The sequence below is a fragment of the Nelumbo lutea genome, chromosome 1 (assembly GCF_056320005.1).
Source record: "Nelumbo lutea isolate HS-2025 chromosome 1, American lotus-T2T, whole genome shotgun sequence".
Lineage (NCBI taxonomy): Eukaryota > Viridiplantae > Streptophyta > Magnoliopsida > Proteales > Nelumbonaceae > Nelumbo > Nelumbo lutea.
In genome coordinates, this window is record NC_142684.1 from 134,273,679 (window position 1) to 134,292,401 (window position 18,723).

Here is an 18,723-nt window from a genome sequence, read left to right on the forward strand (position 1 = left end):
CTGATTAAAATAATTTGTAGCATTATCAGATCGAAACCTTTTAATTCTCACACCAAACTGAGTTTGGACCATGTTATGAAAGTTGGGAAGAATGGTACCCACATCAGATTTAGACTTTCATGTGACCCTAGTGCAATCGTCAATAAAGGTGACAAATCATCTAGAACCAGTAATGTTGAGAATTTGAGATGGGCCCCATATATCCGAATGAATCAAATAAAAAGGAGTTGAAGATCTTTTATTACTGATTGGGAAAGAAACCCTTTTGTGCTTAGCAAGTTCACAAACATCACAATGAAAGGTTTCAACATCAATCCCTTTAAACAAGGAAGGAAGCATTGTTTTTAAAACAGGAAATGAAGGATGACCGAACCGAAAGTGATGACGCCAAATTAAATCTTTATTGGAGGTAGATAAGGATGACTCGTGTGTGACATGCATAACAGTGTGAGATGGTTTGCTGGTTTCTTCAAGGTAGTAGAGTCCATCCCTTTCCTTAGCAAGTTCAATCTTCTTCCCCGAAACCTGGTCCTGAAATACACGGTAAGAAGGAAAGAACACAACATTGCAGTTCACATCTTGAGTGAGTTTATGTATAAAGATAAGGCTAGTGGATAACTTAGGAAATGAAGCACATTTTTAAGTAATAGGGATGGAGTAATTTGAATATTCCCAATCCCTACCACTGTGGTGAAAGAACCATCAGCAACAAAAATTTTTCTATTACTAGGACAGGGTGTATAGGTGAGAAAATGAAGTGAAGAGGGTGTCATGTGGTCAATAGCTCCAGAATCAAGAATCCATTGAAAAACACTAGCTGAGACATGTAATCCTAGAGATAAAGACTCACCTGAGAGAGCAAGAGAGGTAGAACCACTTCCTGGTTTCAAGGATTTCAGGAAACTCCTTAGCCTTTCAATTTCTTCATCATTAAATGGCCCCTGACTTGAGTGTTCTTTCTGCAAGATTGTGGAGACATTATGGGCCTGTTGAACTGCTTTCTAAACTTCCCCCATTCCTTGCTGGATGTAGGAGGTTTCCCATGAAGTTTCCAGCAGCGATCTTGTGTGCCTGGGCTTCTTGCAATAGGTGCACCAGAGGTTATCGTTTGAGTCACAGGTGGTTGTGTCACGAGCCAAGTTGTGATTGTTTTCACCCTTTGATCCACTGTAATTTCCTCCCCTTGCCACCATGGATGAGCCTTTGGGATCTTTAGGCTCAAGCATGATCCCACGGCGGCTTTCCTCAGCTCTGACAAAGGCTATGACTTAATTCAATGGAGGCACTTCTTCTTTGCCGAGAATTTGTATTCGAACCTGATCAAATTCAGCATTCAGTCCAACCAAAAAATCATACACCCTATCTCTTTCAATAAAATTCTTCAAGATCACAGCATCATCGGGGCACTTTGTCTCAGGGACCCGATAATGATCAAGCTCATGCCACAAATTTTGCAGCAAATTTGCATACTCTATAACACTTCTGCTCCCTTGTTTGGCCACCACTGTCTTCACTTTGACCTCATAGACACGAGCAGCGTCATGGGCTTTGGAATAGGTTTGTCGAACAGCATCCCAAATAGCCTTTGCAGAGGGAACATACAAGTATCGCTGATCTCGGGTGTCATTGAACTCCACAACCATGACATAATCATGGAGTCTTCTTCGTCCCAAGCATCAAAATTTGACTCGCCCAGCTTTTGACTCGTCCCAAGCATCAAAATTTGACTCGTCCCTAAACCATGACATAATCAAAATTTGACTCGCCCAGCTTTTGACTCGTCCCAACCATGACATAATCAAAATTTGACTCGTCCCAAGCATCAAAATCATGAAGACCAGAGAAAAACGAAGAGAAAAAACTAGCAATGAAGGCCGAAAGAAAAATTCTCAAGGTTGGCAAACCTAGAACTCTAATACCATGTTTGAAATGGTAGAAAACAGATCTGCTTTATTCCATTGCCAATTGGCATATTTATACAGTAAGCTGCTGCAATAAATAGAAAAGAACTTTCTAAATCAATCCCTATAATTAAGGAACTAATCAATCCCTATAATTAAGGGACTAACCCTTTTTAATCCCCATATTTAAGGGATTATATTTTTCCACAGACCTAGGAATACATATTCACATAATTCTATTTTTACACAATTACCAAATATAAATGCTAACTACCAAATATACATCTACACCAGTAATCCCACGTTTTCCAACACTAACTTAGACACAAAAATTGTTCTCCTCCTCTCATTTGCTACATCATGAAAAAACTTAGTATTCCCATCACCTTCCTTAAGCCATCTATGCCTCGATTTCTGCCTCCAGCTTATTTCTTCCCTCAGTAGGACCTATTCTAGGTCCTTCTTCAACTATCCCCTCAGAACTCTCTCCCCCTCCTCCATTCTAGATTGAGCCTCTCTTTCATCCAACTCTTCTATCCTAGAGATTAGATTCACTTTTTTGCTCCTCAAGTCTTCCAAAATGTTCCTTATTCCAAACTTTTATTTTGGCTCTTATCCTCTGTAGTTTCTTGTGAAATCTTACCCCTTTCCATTTTGTCCCCCTCAATTCCTCATTCCACTGAAATTTTACTTTATTCACAAAATCTGGGTGGGTTAGCCACATGTTTTCAAACCTAAAGGGTCTAAGTCCACTGATAAAATCTTCCACACCTATTCTTATAGGACAACGATCTGAGGTCACCCTAGGCAAAGCTCTAGACACCAAGTTTCCCCAATAGTTCTCCCAGTCAACACTAAAGATAAATCTATCCAACTTCGACCACAAGGGCACTTCCTGTACGTTAGACCAAGTAAATCGAGCTTGCACTAGTGGGATCTCCTTTAACTCACAATCAGCAATAAAGCTATTAAACTTTCTCATGCTAGTTGTGATGGTTTGTTGGGAGTTATAAGTTTCTTCAGAAAATCTTATCACATTAAAATCCCCTCCCAAACACCATGGACCTTCCCATAAACCTTGAATTGCATATAGTTCCTCCCACATGTCATTCCTTTCTCTATAATTATTGAGACCGTAGACATTAGTTACACCCAAGTGAAGTCATCCTCTACATTCTTAAATTTGATGGAAACTGAGAATCTCCCTATTAACTCCTCCACTACCTCTACTACATCATCTTTCCAAAGTGTGACAATCCCCCCGAGGCTCCCCAAGATGGGGCTGAAATCCATCCTACTCCTCTAGACCTCCACACACTCCTCACCCATCTTCTATCCAGCTCTGACAACTTTGTTTCTTGCAACATAACAATGTCAAGCCTTTACCTTTTAAGTAAGTCCATAATCACCCTCCTTTTCCTTGCACTCCCTAAACCCCTAATATTCCATCTAACTATCCTCATAGGCATAAACCAATAGAACACCCTCAACCTTACTTCAATCCCTTTCTCCTATCTCTTCTACCACTAAACTCTAGGTTCCCTTCTATATCACAAATTAATCTTTCCACCTCTGACCTTTTTTTCTTTTCTTTTTCTTTTTTTTCCTCCCTCCTCTTATTGAATGTTTCCACCTGTTGTCTCTTTTCAGCCCTTGCACCAGCCTGATCCCCCCTCACCAAAAACCTCCACTAATGAGGTCTGAAGTTCTCCTCTAACAGGGTCATCCCCTTCCTTTACCCTACCCATTACCACTTCATTGAACCCATCCATATATTCTTCATTTTGTTTGAGTAACTCAAACTCTGTGCAAATCAGTCTCCAAGCTTCATCTAATTCTTTACTCTTTTCTTCAAGATTGCCTTCCCCAACTCTCCCTTCTTCCACCTCTAAGAATACTTTTGTCGTACATTCTGGATGGGATGCTGGTACATCTGTTTCAGGCATATCACACTGGTTAGTATCCATAAATAAACTGACAATCATACCTGATTGGTTAGGGAGAGCACTCGAGAAGCTAGGACTGGACTATTTGCCAAAGACGACCGAGTCTGATGCCATTTCCTTACAAGGGAACTTTTGTAAAGTGTTCATGGTAAAGTTAACAGCAACATCTAACTTACTCCCTTGAAGACCCGACTCCAGTACTCCCCTTTCTGGTTCATCCTTATCCAAGTTCAATAGAGAGGGTTGATTTTTTCCATTTAAATCCCGAGAGCCCTGAGAGATTACGTTGACTTCCTCAGCTTGAGATAGACGGAGATGTCCAGCATTTGCAGCGCCTCCTGTACTTCTTTCTTCCTTGGAATAGTCTGCAACAGTCCCCTCTTCTTCTAAGAACAGAACCTCTGTATTCAAGCTTCCTGTTTCTATCAAGTTTTGTCTTGTGCATGGATCGAGACTACCCAGACTCGAGGCAACAACTGACTCAAAGTCGTCATCACTACTGCTTTCTTCACCAGGCCAAACACCAGATTCTAGCCTTTCTAACACAGCCCGCTTGATGCTTCTTGGATTCGCTGGGATCCACTGCAGGGAGCAGCTTGAGTTTTGACTCTGCCCTCCCTTTCAAGAACGAGCAGAAGAACTCAAGGATGAAGATGATAGACGGTTAACATCATCTATCAAAGGTTCCCTCCCACTATTCACTTGCAGCATTAAGTGATCATGTGACCTCCCTGTTACATGTGGACTTAAGTAACCATGTGACCTCGCTGTGGTCACGTGTGGACTTAAGTGACCATGTGACCTCCCTGTGGTCACGTGTGGATTTAAGCGATCATGTGACCTTGGCTTCTTAGAAATGGGCTCAAAACTGGGCCCAACTGAAGAAGATTTTCTCTCCGTTGGCCCAAAACAAATAAAAGAGTCCACAGGCTCAGCATTCTTGTCCGACCCCACCTGAATATTAGGGCCACCATTTCAACCCACCCACAGTTCACCCAGTTTCACTGTTGGCCCAAAAGTTGGCTTCTTAAAACTTGCCTCTTCTTTACTACCCTCCCCAACCTTAAAACTTTTGGGGGCATTGTTCCCAACCACCTGTGAAAAAGACCCTCTGCATGTCAGAGGGGTTACTTGTGTTTCAAGCCTCTGACTTTCCAAAAAACCCTTGTTTTTATGACTCCCCAAAAGCTATTGGCCCATTCTAGTGTAAGAACCAGAGTTTTTAGAGACTTCCAATCTGCTTCCTCCACGTACAGCTGCTTCCTCCACCTGATCTCCTCCCTCCATTCTTGATATCAGTTTTTGGAGAAAAATTGATCTGAAGTTGTGCTCACTCGCCCTCCATCGGATTCTTGGTGAAGAATCAGGTTCTTGCTGAAGAACCACCCTGCAGATTCTACTCCACCCTACGCTGTGCCATCTTCAATGGGAGCAATCTTTGGTGATTTCCTTGGGTGTGAACACCTTCATTGGGAGTTACTACTACTCTGTATCAGGTATTTCCCTCTCCTACCTTTTGGTTTCAGACCTGATCTGGTTTAGGGTTCAAGATTGATCCTTGAAAATGTAGTTTTCTAAAATAGGAAATGTGATTCCCACATGGGAGAGAGAAATTTTTGAAATTTCGCCCAACCTACCTGCAGGGTTCGGCTATCCATATGATGGATCTCTCATCCCTTCAGGTATATCTTCAGGCCTCACTCCACTGAGAAGAATAGCCGCAGAGTGGAGGTCCCCCCAGTAAGCACCATCCATTCTCCCTTCACACATCATTGCAATGGCCTCTGTAACTTCTTGCCCCCACAGATGGAATGGCAGCCCTATTATCCTTATCAGAACCCCATCTTCAATCGATAAGTTCTTGGCATTAGAGAGGGGATTCCATTTGAATGTTGTGACAGTCCCCAGATCAGTCTGGAAGTTGACAGCCGAGAGGTCTACTCTATTCTCCCCAAAATCAACTACAGCTTTATATTTATCAAAGGGAGTCACAATAAACTCATGCTTCAGTTTTAGGTTAAATATTAAATAATCTGCTACTCTCCTCCATTCAACATTCTTCGTCCCTAACTCTACTATAAATTTGTTCTCCCACTCTTCCTTCTTCAAGTAATCCAAAACCCTGCATTGACCATTGGCTTTTGCTAAGATTACAGATCCCTGCTCCATGCTTCCAGTTAAGGTATCTCCACCCCATCTTCTTTTCCTGAACTCTCCTTTGTTATGTTTTTCAAGACATGAAATCTCAAAAGGTGATTGGGAATGGCCATAAGGCGAATGGGATCTATCTATCAGACAAGCCTAAACAGAGTCAAATACAACCTAAGAGAACCGCATTTGTTTCTAAGTCCACTGCTCGTATTATGTTATGTCATAGTCGTCTGGGCCATTTGTCTTTTTCTTCATTAAGTCAGATGTTTCAAAAGTTATTTAAAGGAATAAGTCTATCGAGTCCACATTGTGAGTCCTGTGAGTTCTCAAAGCATTGTAAGAACACATCCTCCAAGTATAAAAGATCGACTATTCCTTTTAATATTGTTCACTTTGATGTGTGGGGGGGTCCTTACCATTTACCGTGTATGGGTGGCTATAGATATTTCATCATGCTTATTGATGATTTTATACGATATACTTGGATTTACCTTCTGCACTCTCGAGCTAAAGTGCCTAAACTTGTGCAATAGTTCCATGAACACATACTCACTTAGTTTAACACCTACATCAAAATATTCCGATCAGACAATGCTAAGGAATATTTTGAGGACCTTACCTCCTATCTTGAAAAGTTTGGGATTGTTCATCAGAGTTCTTGTGCCCACACTCCGGAGCCAAAAGGAGTAGCGGAGAGGAAAAACAAACATATTGTGGAAGTTGCAAGGAGCACCCTTTTCGCTACCCATGTTCTTGTGATGTTTTGGGGTGATGCAGTTTTAACAGCTACCTACCTTATTAACCGCATGCCTTCCCGAGTCTTGGGGTTAAAATTTCCTTTTAGAGTTCTCTTTCCTGGTGTTAATATTTTCTCCATTCCTTCACGGGTCTCTAGTTGCAGTTATTATGTCCACATTCCTAGTTCTAAAGGGCATAAGTTTGACCCCAAGTTTTAGAAGTATATCTTTCTTGGTTACGCCTCCACAAAGAAAGGGTACTATTGTTTTAATCCCATTAGTGGAACCCGGTTTGTTTCCATGGATGTCACCTTTGTAAAGTTAGCTCCTTTTTTAACCATCCTTCTGAGGGGGAGAGAGATCTTGAGTTGTTATCTTCATCCCTTCCTTTTACCACTCATCCTATTCTCCAGAGGTAGTACCAACGGCAAAGGCTAAGGCAAACATAGGTTGATCCCACACCTCAAATTGAGTCTCAGGCACTTCCAATTACTGAAGAGAAGACATGCCCTTCACCTCCTCCACAAACACCCTCATTTCCAAACCTTGACCTACCCATTGCTTTGAGAAAAGGTAAGAGGAAATGTATAGCTCATTGTATTTCCAAACACCTTTCCTACGGCTTGTTGTCCCCATCCTACTATGCCTCTCTAGCCTCCATTTCTTTTCAACCCATCCCAAAGTCCATTTCATAAGCCTTAGCCACACCAGAATGGAGGAATGCTATGAGCACTAAAATAGAAGCCCTTCATAAAAACAATACCCGGGATATTGTTGACTTGCCAGCTAGGAAGGAACCTGTTGGGTGCAAGTGGGTTTTCACTATCAAGTATCATGCAAATGGGTCAATTGAGAGGTATAAGGCTCATTTTGTTGCCAAGGGATATACCCATACATATGGGATAGATTACACTAAGACTTTTTCTCCAGTTGCTAAAATGACTTCAGTAAGAGTTCTTTTATCCTTGGCAGTGAGCTATGATTGGCCTCTGTATCAGTTTGATGTTAAGAATGCATTCTTGAATGGTGATCTCAATAAAGAGGCATATATGTCCCTTCCTCCTGGTATATATGGCAAGGAGATGCAAGATAAGAGGTGTGCAGATTGAAGAAATCACCTTATGGCCTGAAACAAACTCCACGTGCTTGGTTTGACAGGTTTAGGGATGTTCTTGTTTAGTTCTACTACACTCGGACTCAATCAGATCATACCTTCTTTGTTAAGAGAAAAAGCACCCTGGTGACATTCCTTATTGTTTATGTAGATGATATTGTGGTTATTGGCAGTGATATAGAAGAAGTTAGTGCTCTCAAGAAGTTTCTCAATTCTGAACTTGAGATCAAAGACTTGGAGAAGTTGTGGTATTTTCTTGGCATTGAGGTTGCTAGGTCCAAGGAAGGTATCTTTAATTCTTTATTTCTCAGTGGAAGCATGTGTTAGATCTTCTTACTGAGACTGGAAAACATGGTGCTAAACCTGCCTCTACCCCTATTGATGTGAATCATAAACTCTCAGCTAATGATGGAGAACTTTTAGCTGACAGGGGAGTTTTTGGAGATTACTGGGGAAATTTCTTTATCTATATATGACTTGTCCAAATATTTCATATGTTGTGAGTGTAATCAGCCAGTTCATGCGTGCTCCCAGAGACACACATATGGCTACTACAGAAAGGGTGCTATGCTATCTTAAGGGAACCCCTGGGAAAGGTATATTGTTTGCTAAACATGGCCACATTAAGGTAGAAGCATATACATATGCTGATTGGGTAGGAAATGTGGATGATAGGAGATCCACATTAGGTTACTATGCTATGGTAGCTGGAAATATTGTTTCCTGGAGAAGTAAAAAACAGTCAATGGTTATTAGATCTTTAGTTGAGGTAGAATATAAGGCTATGGCCCAAAGGGTTTTTGAGTTATTATGGCTTAGATCTCTCCTTGATGAGATGAGTGTTTCATGTGACGAGTCACTATGTTCTATTGTGATAACTCTACTACTATTAACGTTGCCCACAACCTAGTTCAACATGATAGAACTAAGCACATTGAAATAGACACGCTTTATACGGGAGAGAGTGGCTCCAAGAGATGTGTGTTTCCTTTCATTGCATTAAAAGAGTAGTTAGCAGATTTTCCAAGGGAATTCCAAAGGCAAAGCTTCAACATTATGTAAGCAAGTTGGGCATGATTGACATCTTTGCTTAGCATGAGGGGGTGTGTAGTGAGAATGGGCCAAATGGGCCTTAATGTTTTTTATTTATAAGTATTCTTTAAGTTTATATTTATTAGTAACATGATTCCTTCAATGTTTTCAGTAATATCCACAAGAATTTCGATCATCATGTTCTTTGCTTCACAAGAAACAAGAAGCAAAGGTGTCACCAATGAACTATAGGCGATATACCTTATCCCCATTAGCCATCAATAACAAATAATCATTAAATAAAAAATCACAAAAATAACAAAGATACATGCAACTATTGAAAGCAATAAACAAAAAAACATATACAGCTTTGATGTGAGGAAAGTTGCTAAGGTTGATGTGAGGAGAGGTCGAAGAGGAGAGGAGGGGATGTCGGTACAGATTGATGTGAGGAAAGTTGGTAAGCTGGAGGAGAGGATGTAAGTTCTAAGGGCAAGCCTGGTTGGAAGATTTGTGGGTCTGGATTTGGAAGTAGAGAAGGTCGAAGCTTGGGCTAGCCTTGAAAGGGGAAAAGATATGGTGATAGGAGTTAGGAAGCTGAACGGAGGTCTGTTCCTCTTCATATTCCACAGTAGAGAAGGGACAAAAGAAATGTTGGAAGCAGAACCGAAGAGGATGAGACAGTTCGATCTCAGATTGAGGCAGTGGTTCCTGGCGGTAGGCGCCTTGAGCAAAGGAAGAAGGAGAAGAAAGGTAGTCTGGATTGCCATTGTGGGGTGTACAGAGGTCTATGGGCTAAACACAGAAGAGGAAAGGATCGAAGAAAAATGAGAGGAAAATCATTTCTTTTGCAGTATGTTGTTGGGTACTAGGGAACAAGGAAACAGCAGACTCTTTGAAGACAATCAGAAAACATTGAAACTCTATTAGCTCTGGTCGGGAAGCAGTTAGTGGTTTGGATTTGGGTGCTACTAGTTTTTTGTTCAATTCAACAGTTTAGGGTTGGGGGAGTATTTATGGAATGTTCCTGAATTCGGTTGATGTAATTTGGTTGAATTTTTGTTCGCAATCAGGTTTTGTTCTGATGCATGTAATGAGGTGCCATCTTGTCACCTATTGGATTGTAATTCCTTTTTTTTTTTTTTGTTTAATGAGTTTTCATTTACTCTTCAAAAAAAACAATAAGTGCAACAAAGTGGTAAAGAGCTTTCACCCACACATTACACTACAACAATACAAAACAAAAACCAAATACTACTAAATCAGCACCCAGCATCCCTGTAACCAGACCCACAGTAGACCATAAGTTGTCCCCAAGATCTTGTCCACTGATATCCTTGCATTCAGCATGAGACAGTGACCAATCCTCAATCAACAAACATATCTCAGCTAGAACTTTCCTTCCCAGTTGATATTTATCATCAAAAATGTCTGTTCCTTTCTTTCCCAATACCCCAACAAACTGCAAGCAGTATAGTGCTCCATAGATTTTTCACTTTTTTCCTGCCTAAGATTGTACGCCAAATCAAGAAGATTACCAAAGAACCATGCAGATTTGACTTCTGAATATTGAACATGTTTAAGCAGTCCCGTATGAAAGCTAATTGTGGACAATTGCCTGATTGATCAAGAGTTTACTGACCAAAACAGTGGAGATGGGGTCATTCCACTCCTAAATCCCCCAGTTTTTTATGAAGAAATTGGAATGTGTATGGAAATTTTCTTTTGTTAAATGGAATGCATTCCAAGGAAGAAGGGAGTGCAATCCTAAAATTTTACACATGAATTTTACATTTTCCAATGTCATTACCATGGAATGACAAGAAAATAATGAGCTTTACTTATCATAAATTAAAATAAATATATATATATATATATATGCAAACCCTAATATGATCAAGCTCTGAAATGGAACATAGAATTAGAAAAAACTAGTTATTAATAGACCAAGCATCTGAAGAGAGAGAGACAGAGAACCAGATTAAAAGATAAAGTATCCAAGAGATGTACTCACGCTTCTTCTAAATCAATAACTTTAATTGCAATATCTTTGTTGAGCTCTTTGTCAAACCTGCAATACAGGAAAGGTATAATGAAACACTAAATTGAGTGATCAAGGGGGCACAAGTCTGTGCAGCAAGTTTGTTCTACTTGTCCAATTGTTCTTATTTTCTACTCATAGCAGTTCTCAACATGATACCAACACAATGGCAGATCCAAGAGGGCCTATGGCACACCAAACTTTTGAGAAAACATTTTATATACATCAAGGGGACGATCTCTTCCATTACTTTGGTTCAATAATTCATAACAAGGTAGAAATTGATGGGGATATCACCCATATAATTAGGGCGGGATGGGAAAAATGGACATTTGAAGTCTTATGTGATAGGCAATAGCCACTTAGGTTAAAAGGAAAACTCTATAAAACAGTTGTAAGCCTAGCAATGCTGTATGGAACAGAATGTTGTGCAGTCAAGAAACAACATATTCAAAAAATCAGTGTGGTAGAAATGCATCTACAAAGATGGAGTGAAATCCACTTGTATCCAAAAGATGGACAAATATTGCATTATTTGAAGCTAGGAATTTAAATGAATCAACAAGATTCAAAAGTTTAGGAATACACAATGTGTAACAAGGTCACATCTATCGCCCAATGGACTAATAGTATCATGGTGAAATTCTAGCATCAGAAGAGTGTCAGTCATGAAGACCTTAAATTAAAATAGTCATCAAGGCATAAAGATGATTCTCAATTCTAGGCAACAATAAAGTGCCTACTCATCAAAGCAACAAAATTTGATAAAGAAAAAAAAACTAATTACAGATTCAAATCCTAGTTTTATATGCCAATCAGAAAATATACAAATAGAAAAATATCAGAGCTCTTTTCCCTTTGTTCCAACCCCTCCTCTTTGGTTTTCCCAGTTAAAGAAATCTAGTCAAGGCCAATTCCTCCTAAAATAACTGTTTTTTGTTGGGAAACCTATTATGGTAAGATCAATACTTTGGAAAGCCTACAAAACAAGCGACCTTATATGTCTTAAGCCCCGAATTGGTGCATCTTGTGTAAAGTGAAAAGCGAGGACTGTTACCATTTGCTGATATCTTGTTCTTTTGTTGTTAATATTTGGAATTGGATTTTAATGCTATTTGTGTGCAGGTGGAATTTGTTGTTAGACAGTGTATGCCCTTAACTCCAATCAGAATGATGTACATTATGACATTTAATGAATAAAGTAAATATTTGATTCATGCTATTATGGTGTGTTTCTATGTAATACCCTTAAACTGGACACATATGAGACTCGTGTTAGTTTAGAATCTTCACAACCGTTGGATAGATTTGGGGAGATTTATCATGCCAAGGCTAACACTGATGTGCCGCCAAGTTGGTGAGGGTGGCTTGTCTCAGCTGCCAGGGTGATGAGACTTGAGGTACATGCAATGCGGGTTTTCGTGAAACCCTAAACCGGACCAGAATTCCAGTATTGCCCTGGACCTTAGAGATAGATGGGCAAAACTGGAATGTTACACCTGACCCCTAAACTCAATTATGATATTGCACTAGGTGTCTGATTGGGCTGTCTTTGATATGCCAATCAGTGAGATCCTTAGAGGGGGTAAAAAATAGGGTATGTTGGGACAGTCTGAGAATTCATCTGAGTGGGTGATCATAGTGACAGAATCAGCCCCTTTGTCGGACAAAGTGAATGATCGGGGATGCACTCTCTCTAATGGAAACCAAAGTTGCCGGCAGTCGATTTCAACCGTTGAAATTTGTTTTGTAAAATACATTTATATAGAGATATACATATATATATTATGGTTTCAAAATGTTTGCAAAAGGTTTTAATTCCCGAGTTCCATGTGAGTAGAGAGTGCAGCACTGTACCTTGTAGCCAAGGGAGAGGTCCTCTCTTGTCGAGCAGTGTTTGATCGTTATGGGCTAAGAGGTTAAGAGTAAGACCATTGAGGGTAATACTTGATCGGCTAATCTTGCATCTGCCCACAGTCCTTGTGTTTTTATAAGGTGGCTTGACCCAGGGACCATTTAGTGTAAATGTTGGGCCCATTAAGAGCCCATGGTGATGGACTCAGGGGTTCACTGTCTCCTACGGTGAATTCGGCCAGGCCTTGTAATAGAGGCTGGGCTGAACTCATGTGGTTGATGTGTAGATCAACGTTTGGGTCCCACGCCATACAAGGATACCCAACTGGGCAGTAGTTTGGAGGATAAGAGAGCACATGGACTTAATGGGCCTAAAGCCCAATTCGAACTGGTTTAATATGATTAATTAAAGAGGGGCGGTTATGGGATTTAGATCAGCAGATAGGATAAGGAGTTATCCTTATCTACTCAGAGAGTCCAGATCCAAATAAAGATTTGGATTAGGAAACTCCTAATGAGATTATGAGGGCTGATCTTTATCTGCAAATAAGATAAGGGATTATCCTTAGAGAGTCCAGATCCAAATATAAGATTTGGATTAGGAAACTCCTAATGGGATTAGGAGAAGCTCTCTTTAAAACTATAAATAGAGGAGGAGGACGAACCCCAATTTACCCCATCAGATTACTGATACAAGAAAGAAGACAGCTACAGTTGGATTGATGCCATCTTCTGCTCTTTCCTCTCCTGTTGTTGCCACCATTGCCAGTTCGATCTCCACCTGTAGGAGCGATCAAGAAAGCTTCTTGATATTAGTTTTTTGAGAAAAACTTATCTGAAGTCGTGCTCACTCGCCCTCCATTGGATTCTTGGTGAAAAATCAGGTTCTTGTTGAAAAACCACCCTGTTGATTCTGCTCCACCCTACGTTGTGTCATCTTCAATGGGATCAATCTTTCGTGATCTCCTTGGGCGTGAACACCTTCATTAGGAGTTACTATTACTTTGTATCAGGTATTTCCCTCTCCTACCTTTTGGTTTCAAATCTGGTCTGGTTTAGGGTTCAAGATTGATCCTTGAAAATGCAGTTTTCTAAACTAGGGAATGTGATTCCCACATGGGAGAGAGAGAAATTTTTGAAATTTCGCCCAACCTACATGCAGGGTTCGGCCATCCATATGATGGATCTCTCATCCCTTCATTTGCCCTATGAAGTAAAGCTGCTTTTTGAACTGCATACCTTAGGACAGCTGACAAAAAGATTTTAATGTGGAAGTGTATGAAAGCAGCTAGTTTGTGGACAATTTGGGAAGAGAGGAATTCAAGAATCTTCCAAGAAAAGGAAAGAAGCCTAACTGAAGTAAAGGAGTATAACATGGCAAGGACAATTTCATGGCTGAAAACTTCAGATCTGTTTGGGAACTATTCCTTTGATGATTTAAGGAGAAATTGGGCAGCATTGGCATCCACAGCTCCCACAAAGAACACTCTACAAGCATAACGGATACCTCCCCCGGAAGGAATGGTAAAACTGAATTTTGACAAAAGCAGTCAAGGTAATCCAGGGCCCTCGGGTAAAGAAGGGATTCTAAGGAATAAGGACAACAACATCATATGTCTATTCTCAAGACCAGTGGGATTTGGTGACTCTACAAGGGCGAAGATACTAGCTGCGGTACAAGGAATACAAGTTGTTGGTCAACTAGGAGTGGAGAACTTGATAGTTGAAGGGAACTCCGAGGTGGTAGTAGGTTGGTTGTCAAAACCAGAAACAGTTTATTGGGGTTACAGGGATCTTCTAAAGAAAGTTCGTTGGCTTACAAGGAACATGTCAGTTAGTTTTCAGTGGGTTAGCAGGTCAGTCAATACATGGCTGACTCTTTGGCTAAACAAGGGGTATCAAGGGCTGATCTGTTTTCGGCTACCTTATAATTGTAATTCAAGATGGAATGTGCTTAATTGTTTAACTCTAAAGGAAGGTAATATCTCACACCTCCCTTTAGGTTGATTGTACAATTTTTCTATTTTATGTTTAATAAAACATCACTCACTCTCATTTATCAAAAAAACAATATCAGAGCTCTTTACTAAATAACAATGAATTGTACATCGAAACATGGTAAATCATGCCCCCACACTTTAGACATGTGGCATTGTAAAATTTCAATAGATAGAATCTTAGAAGAGGTTAAACTCTCACTCTTAAAAAAGTCTATCCACTCACAAAAAAGTGATAAGTCCACTCTCTTAAAATTCACGCACGTAGCATCCTAATCCCTAAGGCTGTGTTTGGTTGCAATGCAAACAAATTTGTATTGATGCAAAACCATGGCAGTGCAAATGATTTGAGTGTAAATTCTGGCCTATTTTTATTTCAAATTTTAGCTTATTTTGTTTCATTGCCGTACAAATGAAGTAAAATGAAACATGAAGTAGAATAAAGAAAAACCCCAAACAAAATTAAATGAGAATTTGCATTTTTTTCATGGCACTCTTATGCATTTGTACTAATGCAAATAAAATTGCACAGCAAGCAAACACAGCATAAAAAGTGGCCACTTCAAATGTTATGGTAGTAACTGAATTTTATTCAAACACAACCATTTCAAAAGTAACGATTAAACAAATAATTTAACTTAAAAGTATTCAAAATATTAAATGGATAAAAATAAAAATAAATTAAATTCATAAAAATGACTAAACAATTTATACAAATGGTGTGAGTTTCATTCTTTTAGATGAAATAGTTTATTAATTGCAAACTAGATTTAACTTTTTTGGAAGCGTAACCTAATTTACCTTTTAAAAATAAATTTATCAAATAAATAGTGAATACAAATTAAAGTGGGTTACTACTTACAAATAAGACCTCATTTAATCTTTTTAATCATATTAAAAAAGTTGCAAAGTTCAGAGATGTTGAAGAGAGAAGAAAAGGAGGAAGAGAAGAAGGAAGTGTCGAGAAGAGCCCTTGAAAAGGCACCCAAATACAAAATAACACAAAAAGATAGAAATGTCCTCACACTCTTAACACTCCCCCTCAAGTTGAGCATAGATATTTATCATGCCCAGCTTGATCAAATTGTTGTTGAGCTTTGATTTGGGAACACCTTTAGTAAGACAATCAGCCAACTGGTCTTCAGACCTCACATAAGGTAGACAAATCTCTCCACTGGAAACTCTTTCTCTAATGAAATGTCGATCAACCTCAAAAAGCTTTGTACGATCATGTTGAACAGGGTTGTGGGCTATGTTTATGGAAGCTTGATTGTCACAATATAATGTCATTGGAGTATCAATTTGCACTCTCATTTCTGTCAACAAGTTCTTCAACCACGACAATTCTGAAACTCCATGTGCCATCACTCTATACTCTACCTCTGCACTAGATCGAGCCACAAATGATTGTTTCTTACTTCTCCAAAACACAACATTACCACCCACCAAAGTACAATAGCCAGAAGTAGACTGCCTATCATCAATGGAACCTGCCCAGTCAGCATTAGAATAGGCCTCTACCTTCAGATGCCCATGGTTAGAATACAATATCCCCTTTCCTGGACATCCCTTCAAATAGGCAAGTATTCTATTCACAACTTGCATATGAGATGATCTAAGCTTGTGCATGTATTGGCTAACCACACTCACAGCATATGATATATCTGGTCTAGTCAGACACAAGTAGAGAAAGCGACCAATAAGTCTCTGATACACACCTTTGTCAAGAAGAGCATCTCCATCATCAACTCTCAACTTATGATTGGGATCAATTGGAGTTTCAGCTGGTTTACAATCCAATTTTCCTACCTCCTGAAGCAAATCAATGACATATTTCCTCTGGGAAATATAAATGCCCCTCTTTGACCTTGCTACCTCAATACCTAGGAAATACCAGAGATTTCCGAGATCGTTAATTTTGAATTCAATAGTAAGGAAAGACTTCAGTTCAACAATCCAAGAGATATCGTCCCCTGTGATAACAATATCATTAACATATACTATCAACATAGTTATTTTTCCATTTTCTCTCCTAATAAGCAGGGTATGGTCAACTTGGAAGATAAACAATTTCCCAAGTCTGGTTTTTTTTAGCGCCTCCATTACTTGGTTCATAGAATCCTTCCAATGAGGGAATTGCACTGCCTCAGTAACATTGTGAGGGATAAAAACAGAAGCAATAGAAGAGATATAGGCACAATAAGAGGGTGACAAAGTATCATAAGAGACATAGATTGAGATAGGATACTTAGCACATGTCCATCTCGCTTTGCAAATTGCAATAGGAAGGTTGAAGTTAGAATCTACAAGAGTAGGCTCAACAATAGATTCAACGTAGGCATCAAAAATAAGAAAAGGTTCAGAATCCAAATTACCTGAGTCCGAGAGGTCAAATTGTAATGGACATTCAATCTCTGGAGCCATCCTCTTTCTTCGTTTGACGAACCACTGATGCCAAGACCGAGGAATATGAGGAGGCAAAGGAGGAGGCACGGAAGGAGGACAACTATGACTACAGGGAGGAGGAGGAGGAGGAGGAAAAGGATTGACAACATCAGTTGCAAGAATTAGCATACAAAAGGGAATCTGGTCTTCACTAACATCCTCCCCTGAAGAGAAGGTCGAGAGACACAGAAGAAGGGAGTAGACTCAAAGAATGTGACATCTTTGGACACATACTTTTTTCCAGAACAATGGTCATAACAACGATACCCCTTTTGGACTAAAGAATATCCCAAAAAGACACACTTAATAGACTTTGGATCAAATTTCAGCCTTGAAAGACTCGTGTCATGGACAAAGCAAACACACCCAAAAACCTTGAGAGGAAGATGGAATGTATCCTCATCAAGAAAAAGAAGTTGCTAAGGAGACTAGAGGTGCAGGGTCCGCAAGGGAAGTCTGTTAATAGGATATACAATTGTTTGAACAACATCCCCCCAAAACCAAGTTAGAACATGCATCTAGAATAACAAGTCTCTGGAAACTTCAATCACATGTCTATTTTTTCTCTCTGATACCCCATTTTGTTGGGGAGTATGAGGGCAAGAACTTTGGTGAATCACTCCTTTTTCTACAAGGAAGGTTTGTAGGTGCTTCTCAAAGTACTCATTAGCGTTGTCAGATCTAATAATCTTAATCTTCTTCTCAAACTGTCTCCACCATACTAAAGAAGCCTTTCACAATTGAATGAACTTCATCTCAGTTCTTCATCAAGTATAGCCAAGTATACCGTGAGTAATCATCAACAATGAGAATGAAATATTTGTAGCCACCCATACATGGAATGGAATAAGGTCCCCAAACATCAGTATGTATTAAATGAAAAGCAACATTACTTCTTTTGTTACTTGCAAAAAAGGTTGTTCTACATTGCTTTGATAGTTAACAAACTTCACATTGCATACCAGAATTAGACAATGACTCAAATAAACTAGGAAACAAAAACTTCAAGGAACCAAAAGACACATGTCCAAGACGATGATGCCACAATTTCAATTGACTTAGTTTCTCATCATGACAAAACACAGACTGACACATTGTTGGTGTGAAAATTTTAATAAATTCTCATGCAACATAATTCACTCAATCAAGTGATTGAGTTTTTATTATTTTGGGTAAGGCCCATTCAGGGAATCATACGGATTGTTCCCCTTAATTACAATCCCACAAGAAAGTAGAGAACACCTTTTGATTCTGACTTGGAGAAATGAACGCGTAGAACAAAAGAAAAGAACAATAGGAGTTTTTATTATTTTGGGTAAGGCCCATTCAAAGAATCATACGGATTGTTCCCCTTAATTACAATCCCACAAGAAAGTAGAGAACACCTTTTGATTCTGACTTGGAGAAATGAACGCATAGAACAAAAGAAAAGAACAATAGGATACTTAAAAAAGAACTTTTCATTTGCTTTTCTTTTACATCAGGTGTACAAGAATGAGAAGAAA

The 18,723-nt window shown here is 39.4% G+C and overlaps 1 protein-coding gene across 8 annotated transcripts in view; it reads right to left on the reverse strand.

The window, feature by feature from the left end:
- The window catches only part of LOC148877701 (uncharacterized), a 110,969-nt gene that overhangs the window by 84,696 nt on the left and 7,550 nt on the right, over nt 1-18,723 (reverse strand). For all 8 annotated transcript variants that reach the window (XM_088942368.1, XM_088942374.1, XM_088942383.1 and 5 more), the window contains one exon: nt 10,896-10,952. In XM_088942368.1, coding sequence (XP_088798494.1) covers nt 10,896-10,952 — 57 coding nt within the window. The remainder of the gene's footprint in view (nt 1-10,895; nt 10,953-18,723) is intronic.